Here is a 10,498-nt window from a genome sequence, read left to right as displayed (position 1 = left end):
CAGAGCTGAACTGCGGTATCACTGTGGCTTGAAACTGACTGCTGGGGCCCAGTCCAGTGAACTATGTGGTAGGTCATTAGCCTTTTGGTTTTGGATTAATATTACACACAGTTTCTACTACATATAACTAGTTGCCAAAGTGCTACTCAAAAGTGTATTTATGGAGTACCTATACTAAAACTTGCAGCAGTTTCAAAAAAATAAAATAAAATAATATGCATCATTTCTGAATGAACTTAAATCCATACGTTCTATATGTGAATGGCTACAGATGTGTTTAATTTCGAAGTTATTGTTTTCAAAATTTGCTCCTCACTTTCATGTGCTCAGGGAGAGCAGGGTCTGACAGAAAAGGAAGAGAGACCTACCAAATTCATAAATTTTCCATATATAGAATCTAATTATTGGGGCATCATCTTGTTATCTTTTATTCAAGTAAGTACGGTAGTTCTCATACTGTGGGATAGGCAGATACAAAAACAGTTACTGCACAGTGTAGGAAGATTCCTCCCCTACTTGCCTTGGAGTAATTTTTCTGTCTGGCCCTACCATTCTTTTTTTTTTTCCCCCCCAAAGGTTTGTCCAATCTGTTTCATTCTTGATGCTTAATAAGTAGTTATTTAATTGTATGAATGTGGGCAATATGAATCTTCCTTAAATAAGAGCTTCAGGAGAGTCCTAAAAAAGCCAGCACATTTCATAATGGTCTTGTTAATATGTGGATGAAGCTCCACATTGGTGCTCTACAATTTTAAATACAAGATAGACAGGGCCCTCAAATGATCAGCAGAAGGTATTTGGGACCTAGTGGAACAAGCTCTGACCTTGTTAACTCCTAGAGGCCCACAGACTGTCTTAAGGAGTCTGCAAAAGATGATTTCTCAATCAAAAGTGTGTGATTTAGGGGTACACCAATATATCGATTTGGCACTGATAAAAGTGATACCGTGTTGGCTTTTTTAGTCGTAGCTGAAAATTACGGCTGTGTACCAAGAGCACCCTGGTGAGCATGGTCTGATCCCTGTGCCATGCTGCCAGTTGCAGCACATGGTAGACTACAGGTCCTGGTGAGCAGCAGAAGTGGGAGGGGTGCCAGGGAGCAGTCACAGGGGCTGCACTCAGCAGCAAAGGGTTTGTTATAGGCTTCTGCTACTGCTGTCATGGCAATGCTGCACGCACAGCATGGACTTGAATGCTGGGGCTGCCGCAGAGACTTTAGTCTGTGCACAGTTGGAGTAAGGTGCCACACAAGGGACGTTTTGCAAAAGCTTCTCCCCGGTGGCTGCAGGAACTTGGCTGTGCTGGGTCCACGAACACTAAGACAGTAGCATGTTCTGGAGCTCCAAACGCATCTGGCACTGCTGTCTGTGCAAGGGTCTGCCCCACCCACTTGGGATGGGAGCATGGGTCGTATGGGGAGCAGGGTTGTGGGTAGGAGCCATGGGTGAGGGGACAATATGCATGGGAATAAGGCAGTCACTGCCTTCCTCATTGAGGGCCAGAGCAGGCAGGAGGCGTGTATCAATAGTTTAAAATGCCTTGCATTATTTCTACATATCGGTTATCGGATCAGCATTGGCCGATTATAGTTGGTTAATCATCGGATATTGGTATCAGCCAAGATGACCTTTATTGGTGCAGCCCTAATTTGAATACCCACACTTACTATTCAAAGGGGTGCTTGCCTCCACTTGAAACTTTTTGGGGTCCGCGAATGAAAAAAGGTGGAAATTGGGGAAAAATCCTAGATCAGTGTTTCTTACCCCTTTTGTGTGAGCTGAGTGTCAACAACAGGATTTTCTTAAATGATTAATCTTTCAGCCAGAAAATACATTTTGTAACAAAGAAATAAACATGTCTCCTTTCCCCTCTTACACAGACACTTTCTCCTTTGACTGTTTGTATAGAATAATGGTGGTTGAGTAGCTGTTTTTATGAAACTAGCTAATTGGTTCTAGCTCTGAGTCCTTGGTTAAGGTCAGTGCTGCTTTTAACAGTTTTTTTTTTATTCACCATTGCTAAAATAGATGAGATGTAACAATGATTCATTAAGTACTTTTTAATAGTTTTAAGTGGGCAGCATAACAGAACTAACATTTTTTTTTAAACAATACGTAGGAAAAAAGTAATGTGTCATATTTGTCCACTTTGAAGCTTTTTCTGCCAATTGTTTAAGAGATGTTTTTTTTATTTGACCTATCGTATATGTTAGTGTTACATAACATGCTTATGGATAGTCATTGTACAAACACATTGATTAAAGAACGTTGCTGTTTGTCAGACCTTCAGATCTTTGATCTGGTTTTATAACAGTATAAAAAGGCAATTTGTACTTGCAAGATCAGTATGCAGTTTTTAAAGACATGCCATTTTTTCCTGTCAAAGATAAGTATATTGTTCTGTTATTGTAGTATGAGTGCTTCAGTATCTGAATTTTATCTTCATAACACCCTTGTGCAATGGAGAAGTGCTTTTATCTCCATTTTACAGCTAGGGAACTAGAACAGTTGTTTTTTTTTTTTTGTTTTGTTTTTTGTTTTGTTTTTTGTTTTTTAAGTGACTTGCCCAAGTATGTCTGGCAGAGCAAAGAAACTGAATCCATATCTCCTGAGCCTCAGACTGATGTCTAAGCTAGGACTATTCTTCCTGAAATAGCTGAGCAATAGTGACTATTTTGTGCACAATATATAGATACATTGTAAGGGAGAACATTATGTGCTTTCAGGGCATTAAGGAGTTGAATTGAAAGACTTTAAAGCCACAGAATTGCATGAAATATCACCTGTGCTTCTACTTTTTGGACTTGGAAACAACAAAAAAAAGGTTCAGATGTGACCTTGCCCAACATAACGCTACTTGATCAGACGGCTAGATCGGTGGTTTATAATGTTATGGAAAAATCTTCACGCATGCGTTTACTAGTTGGTATCAAAGTTTGGTGAAAGACCAGTGAGTGTATTGCTATGAAGTACTTTAAGGAAACATTCAGGTTTGAAGTGTGTCAGTCTTAGTCACTCTTTAACATACAAATTATTTTGTTTTTTGTTTTTGTTACAGAGCTTTCTGGGGTGCTGCATCAATGTCACGTTCTGGCATCAGAAATGGTCCATTTCATTCATCAAATGCAGTATTACATTACATTTGAGGTACACGTTTTCCATCCAACTTGTTAATACTGTAGTTGTACAGGCAGTCCTCAGACTTATGACAATTGATTCCTGAAAACCATGATTTAAGTCAAAATGTAACTGGGAACCAATTATCTTATTAAAAAAATGTTGTAAATGGGGGATTGGTTCCCAAACCAAGGCCTGATACCCTATTGTCACTAAAAAAAAAAAAAAAATACCCCAGTATTGTGTACTCCGGTCAATTTATAGATGAGTAATAGCTACATTAATGTATTTATATTGTAAATAGCAATCATACTGAATTGGAAGGACTTTTTTGAGGCAACTTTGCTGGACTTTTTGAAGGGCTCTTGGTTGGATTTTTTTGAAGGGTTCTTGGCTGGAGTCTTGGCTGCAGGCTTTTCTGGAGTCTTGTTGACCTTCTTAAAGAAAGTGTCCAAGGAAGTTTGGCAGATGTTCTCCAGGCAGATGAGTGACGCAGCGAACTTGTTTGCTGGTGGTGTATCGGATCAAGCATTGTAAAATTGAAACTGACGTCAAAGTTGAAACAGGGCATCAATTTATAAACATAAGTGTGAAACTTTGTAACTTAAAATGTTGTAAGTCGAGGACTGCCTGTATATAATTCCCAAGATGTTACTTGTCAAATCTTGAAAGTATGTAATCTAGTACATAAAAATAGCCCAATCCTGAATTATTGTCCCCAGATACTTGAATGTTCGTGGGATGAGCTCTGGAATAAGGTCCAGCAAGCACAAGACTTGGATCACATCATCGCTGCTCATGAAGTTTTCTTGGACACAATCATCACTCGCTGTTTGTTAGACAGTGACTCCAGAGTAAGCCTTTTCTTTTGTATAAAAATGCAGCTTTGATTCTAGCTTATACTTAAACGATTGAGCTAATATATTATTGAGCACTTGGAAGCTCTCCCACTGGTAGCAAGGCCGTATTGTGCCACGTGTTGAGCAAAGTCCCTACACTCAGTCTTATTTAGCTACCCCTTTCTGCAAGTGATTTGCTTCATTCATGTGAGTTTACCTGCCAGCTCTTGGCTGATGACTCAAACCTGTCACTCCATTCTAAATGTGTCTGTCTGTTTTCCTGTGCATCTTAGTCTGTTCTTTTATTCCTCATCTCCAAGATGTTTTGCTCTCCACTTTCAATTTTGGCTTATCAAAAGTGTACACCTTGCCCCTACCCTTTCTGTATCACTGATTACACCTGTATCATTTCCCTGTGTACTGATGCCAGATTCTGTTGCACATTTGTCTCCAACAAGAATATTCACAGTCTTCTAAGTCACCCTATGTGTGACATGTCCTCTCCAGATTAGATTGATGCCCCCCCTTCAAATATCTCCTGAAGAATCAGTTTTACCATGATGCTCATGGGAAACTACCAGCAGGTAAATGCTCAGTAAATGGCAAGTAGAGATTGTAAAATTTTCATACTTTCTGATCTGTGTAAGAGTGTGTTCTTATGACCACATCCCTCCTCTCTTCTCCCTTGTTCACTCCAACTGTTCAACCCACCTACATTTGCTGCTTGATCAAATTGCAGGCACATTGGGGTGGATTTTCTGTAGCACTTAACACACTGGGGGCCTCCAGGAACTACTGTAATACAAATAATTACTATTTCTTGGATGGTCCAATTAGCCACAAAAACTCCTTTTTGAATTGGGGAAAGGCAATTCCAGAGCAAAACCCTTATTGTTAGAAATGAAGTTCTTTCACTCAACCACACAGCTGCTCCTACCTGGTAAAAATTAAATAGAATCTTGTGGGAGATTTAGGAGGGACTGCAAAACAGTGCCTTCCTCCAACGCGTTTGAGGAGCAACCTTATTATTTTGGGCCTGTGGAGGGATTATAGCCCACCTGTTTTATTCTACTTCCCCTCTTCCCATCTCAACTCTGGGGATAATCATCAGTGAGAATATTGGGTTCCTTTTGCTTGCAGTTGGAGTGGCCATGCAGGTACATTAAGGTGTATTGCAATTGCATCAAAACAGGTTGGTTTATTTTGATCTTAGTAAGCAGCATATTAATGTTATGCCTGAACCTGGACCTTCTGTGTGCCTGTAACTCCAAGTGTATTGATATGTTTCTGGTAAATATCAAGAAATATAGTAATAGCATTTTATACAGTTCCATTTCGTTGCGTTATCCTTGTTTATGAACCTTCTCACAGGTACTTCTCAACCAGCTTCGAGCTGTATTTGATCAAATCATTGAACTTCAGAATGCTCAAGATACAATGTACAGAGCTGCTTTGGAGGAGCTGCAACTAAGGTTGCAATTTGAAGAGAAAAAGAAGCAGCGTGAACTCGAGGTACGGTAAGGTTGGCAGTGGATTGTAGCAGTTACTTGAGATGGGTGGAAGAGCAATATATATTTCAATTTATAAAAAACCTCCGTTTCATTTTTTTAAATATGTTTGTCTTTGAAACTTTAAAAAAAGAAAAAAAAGGCCAGAGCAAAAGTAAAACCCAGCAGCTGTCATGTACCTAAGCAGCAAGAGAGAAGAAATGCAAGCAAAATCCACTATACCTTCTAAATAACCTTTTATGGTCATTTCTCTCCATAGTGTTGATAAATATATCTTGCAAGGTATATTAAAGGCAAATTTTAAATTTTTCACTGTTTTAGTGTGAAGATTGGAATTTGTAAGGCTCTAATAAGCCCCTCGCAGGAAATGTTATTTCTGAAACTCAGGTCCTCTTCCTTGACCCCATATGGTTGTATTTGGAAGAGGTAGCAGTAGAAAGGAGTCAACGTATTTCTAAACAAAGCAAACATTATGGAATTCTTATCTGGTTATCTGAGTTTTATAAAGCCATCCTTGCTAGGTATCTCATAACTTGTCATCTAATGGGAATCGTCATTAACACCACTTTTAAAACCTTTGTTTACTCTATAACCATTGTGAGGTAAATTAATAGTCCCAAATAAAAGCTTAATATGCAGATTATATTGAATTTCCTTGTGTGAACATAGGATTATAGTGCCTATGACAGCAGAACGCATTAGTTTATCATAAATAACATCTCCCCTTGTTTCATAGGGTGAGTGGGGAGTAACGGCAGCAGAAGAGGAAGAAGAGAATAAACGGATTAAAGAATTTCAAGAATCAATACCAAAAATGTGTTCACAGCTGAGAATACTCACACATTTCTACCAGGTACCCTGCAGATTTGTACAATTTTAATTGAAAAATTAACTCGCCACTTTCACATCTACTTTCATTTATGTGGATCAAAACTAGCTACAATGTTATTGATGCTTGTCTATCACTCCATATTCAATTACTATTTCTTCTTGTTTTTTAAAAAAAGGGGTGGTGGCTAATCCTCAGTACACAAGTGTGAGCTCCACTGTAAGCATCAACTCCTAGAACAATTGATTGATCATAGGGAGCTACTGTTTACTACCAGTAGTTCACTCTGAGCATTGAGAGAGTACTTGTTTGTATAACAGTGTGTGATAGTCTCTTGTTAAATTTCATATCTTCTTTACAAATGGATCTAGTGTTTCTTTTTTAAAAATTAATCTTAACCAATGTAATCCCATTTGCATTCCATGCATTTTATTTTTTTGCAAATTAGGACAATTTCTGTAAAATGATTTAAATAGCTGCTCACTCGCTAGTTATTTCAATGCCCCTAAATGTTAGAAAAATTGCTAAGTGAGGGCATGCAGAAACAACTACTGTAGAAAGACTGACAAGAAGTTGTCTTCTAAATACCCCCAGGCTTCCATGTGTGCTGGGCAGAACTGCCCATGTGAAGCAGCACTGGGCTGCAACAGGTCAAGGAGGCACTTAGGACTTGAGCACAAGAAGGGGGAGGTGTTGCTGCTCAGAAATGCACAGGGCATTTTTACACATGCTCTGGGAGATATGTGGGAGGGGCTTTAATTAGCACCAATGAAAAGTACCTGGGCCTCATGCATCAACATCCCCATGCTGAAAAATGGCTTTAGTTCAAAGTACCCAGGCGCCACTTCAACACAAGGACAGTGTTGTACATAACACTACAGTCTGCTGGAGCATGTTAATTTCCATGATCCAGCAGACTCAAGTAATCGAGTCTGCTCTGACATGCTGGATTCCCAACCTGCACATGTATAGGAGCCCACAGTGACTGTTATGCTGTAACTCGTGTTTGAGCCTGTAGCTGTTTATATAAATAAGCTAAAATGCCTCAACTTTGACCCTGAATGAAGCAAGGATCATTAAGAGCGTGGTCTAGTCGGCTGGCACACAGTCATGGTGCAATGACTGTTTATGGTGCCTTTAACTCATTAGCAGTGTTCAGCTGATTGGTGCCATAAAGTGGCGAACCAGCCACAAAGGTATTCCACAAAACGTGTGGAGTATCTTTGTGACTTTGTTTTTATGGTGTCCTAAATTGAATGTCATAAATTGAACACATAGTATCCCATGCCGATTGTTGACAATCGGCTGATTGTCAGCATCCGCATGAGGATGGGGTTTGGCATTGGGACCAGGATAATCCTGGTTCTGATGCTAAACATTGGTTGCCAGGAGAACTCCATAATGGAGATCCAAGGCAATCCAGCCACTGGGAACCTGTCAACCCTCATCCCAGCAGCTTTTCCTGTCTTGCCCTGCAGCCCCCCATTCCCTTGAGCCCCCTGATTCTGGGTTGTAGGGCAAGGCATGTAAAATGCTGCATTGAGGAGAGCTGGGCTGAACCTGCACTTTTTAGACATCCTAGGCCTTGGACCCAGGGATAGGGTGAGATTTCCTGATCCCATGGTCTTAGTGTCCCAGGTATGTAAAAACTATGCATGCAGCTGGGCTATTCCAGGGTTGGGCTGACCAAACAGTTAATTGTACCTCTTTGTTTAGAAAGTTCTGCCCAGTGCAGATGAAAACTTCGGGAAACTTAGCAGAGAACTTCTAGCAAGTCCCCTACCCATTCCATGGACCCTTATTTGTTGAATACTATATAACTTAACCAAACCAGGGTAACTTGTCTGTACTCTAAGAAGTTGTCTTGGATTTTTTGTTTGTTTGTTTTGCTTTTGACTTTCTTTTTAATCTTATGTGATGGAGTCTAGTTGCATGTAGCTATAGGATTTGTAGCTGGATTTCACAGAAGTGTAAAACTAGTTATCTGACTTGCAAATTCTTGAGGAGTGTGCTTGCCCTTTTAGTATGGTGCTGTGATTTTAAATTCTTAATTTGTAGGGACGTGTTCTAACAAATCGCTTATTTTTCTCTCTCTTGTTCAGGGCATTGTACAGCAGTTTTTGGTCTTACTGACAACCAGTTCTGATGAAAGCCTTCGATTTCTTAGCTTTAGATTGGACTTCAATGAACATTATAAAGCAAGAGAACCAAGGCTTCGTATATCTTTGGGCACTAGAGGGAGACGCAGCTCACATATGTGAAGTACTTTTTAACAGCTATACCTGGATTTCTGAAGAATATTAACCCTGTTCTTGGACAAGGCAATCAGTGTCTACTTACTAAAACCAAATGGCATGTGATAAGTGTCTACCATTTTTGCAAGCAATGTTTTTGGTTGTGATTATGTAGCACTGGCAGAAAGCAAAAAAAAAAAAAGCCTTTTTTTAACATTGATGTTTGTAATATTACAAAACTAAATGGGCTGGTTTAAACTGTTCCAGTTGATTTGTTAAATCATCCTTTTTTAATGAATGTCATATTTTATTTGGGGCTTTTAAAGCTCTTTCCACTGTAACTTATATTATGTCCAGGAAACCACATCTTACTTTGTTTTAGAAGGCACTGTTTCCTTTTTAACAAAAGAAGAGGGCGTTATTTTTTCTATATACGTATTTGTCCTACTTGGAAATCACTTTTGTTAAAGCCAACAGATTTGGATCCAGACCTAATGACCTTATTTAAAAATATATAAAACACTTTATTATACTGATTTTCAGTGTTGTGATTGTATTTGACTGTGTGAGAAACTTTGTATCCTGGTACATTAACTTGCATACATTTTTAAATTATTTTTCTCTTCAAGGTTAACATTTTCCAAAATTTGATTTATTATTCCAGGCAAGCTGTAGAACAACAATACAAAAGTAAGTTATAGAAACATAACAGGAGACACACATTACATAATAAAATGTCCTAAAAATTGATGTTAAAGCCTCAGTACTGTCAAGTAAAGGAATGTGTAAATATGGATAGAAGTAAATGAAGTATTTTGTGTTCTAAATCTGATGTATTAGAAAGAAATTGACTTGGATAATGAAAACCACTTTATTTCTCCTTCCTGCCTATTTTTCCACTGTAAATATTTATATATTGTTGTCCAGATGTTAGGGGGAAATCTTTTTTGTAAAGATGTCATTATATCAAGTCATTTAAGTATCCATTTATGTTCCACAAGTTTAGAAAAATAAAACACAATTATCTTTCAAATACTTTTTGTTTACTTTTTTTAACAGAAAAGTAGCACTTTTTTGGAAAGGCTGGAAAAGGGGTCTTTTTTAATTGTAAAATTCCTATCTATACCACACTTCTTACATTAACATCAATGACCATTACAGTTGTATAAACTTGCATAATGAACAGTTGCCGTAAGAGCTCAACACCCAACTCCATAATGTAAATTTAGCCATATCATCAAAGTACTAGAACAGAGCAAACCCCTCCCACATCATTCCACTTCCTCCATCTTCTGGGAGGTAACCAACAAACAAATAATAAATAACTAACACACATATTAACACTGCAGCATTAAATGACTGTGGATTAAGGTAAGTGAATTGATGGAGAACACTCGGTCAACCCAGAGCTTTGGCTAGTTTAAAACATTGGAATTCAAGTTTAAAAATTCATTCTACTTCATTGGCAGTGGTGGTATTATGCATTGTAGTCATCACCAGCCAAGAGAAACATGGTACTAATCAAAGGTACCTTGGATGCTCAACTTCCAAAGACGACAAAGTTTTTAAATATTCTTGGTTTTGATTCACAACATGAGCATAGTTTAGCTGGAATAATGAGTTTATTTATGAAATGGCACATGTAGCTGCAAGAGACAAGCAGTCAACAGGGAAACAATGGATTTATTCGGATGTGAGCAACTTGAAACAATGTTGAACAGGATTTTGTGAATTCTATGCGAGGCAAAGAAGTGTTTGTACCTCTCCCTCCCACCTGCAATATAATATGCCGTACTATGAGTAGGGTGGGTTGAGTGTAAGATACTGTTCTCGTGCATCCTTTAAAATCTGTTTAGGTTAGGGTAGCCTTCAAGGTCAAGCCACAGGGAAGAAAGCTGTGCCCTAACTATTCTCATTATTAACCTAGCCTTAGAGAGACTTTCTTTGTAACCCCTATAATGTGAAGTCTCTA

At 38.6% G+C, this 10,498-nt stretch overlaps 1 protein-coding gene and 1 long non-coding RNA gene across 3 annotated transcripts in view; both read left to right on the top strand.

Annotated features, from left to right (window-relative positions):
- LOC109302926 overlaps positions 1-2,529 on the top strand; it is a 23,748-nt gene extending 21,219 nt beyond the window's left edge. Inside the window, exon 3 of the long non-coding RNA XR_002098965.1 lies at positions 2,127-2,529. This is a non-coding gene — a long non-coding RNA (uncharacterized LOC109302926). The remainder of the gene's footprint in view (positions 1-2,126) is intronic.
- TUBGCP3 (tubulin gamma complex associated protein 3) overlaps positions 1-9,561 on the top strand; it is a 116,640-nt gene extending 107,079 nt beyond the window's left edge. For both annotated transcript variants that reach the window (XM_019524888.1, XM_019524887.1), the window contains 5 exons: positions 3,058-3,146; positions 3,839-3,970; positions 5,327-5,467; positions 6,200-6,316; positions 8,395-9,561. In XM_019524888.1, the coding sequence (XP_019380433.1) occupies positions 3,058-3,146; positions 3,839-3,970; positions 5,327-5,467; positions 6,200-6,316; positions 8,395-8,553 (638 nt within the window). In that variant the 3' untranslated portion in view covers positions 8,554-9,561. The remainder of the gene's footprint in view (positions 1-3,057; positions 3,147-3,838; positions 3,971-5,326; positions 5,468-6,199; positions 6,317-8,394) is intronic.
- Positions 9,562-10,498: the final 937 nt, after the last annotated feature.

This window comes from Gavialis gangeticus, unplaced genomic scaffold, assembly GCF_001723915.1.
Source record: "Gavialis gangeticus isolate Ggan-Ray unplaced genomic scaffold, GavGan_comp1, whole genome shotgun sequence".
NCBI lineage: Eukaryota > Metazoa > Chordata > Crocodylia > Gavialidae > Gavialis > Gavialis gangeticus.
Note: the sequence above shows the minus strand (reverse complement) of the source record. Positions and strands in the feature narration are given on the sequence as shown.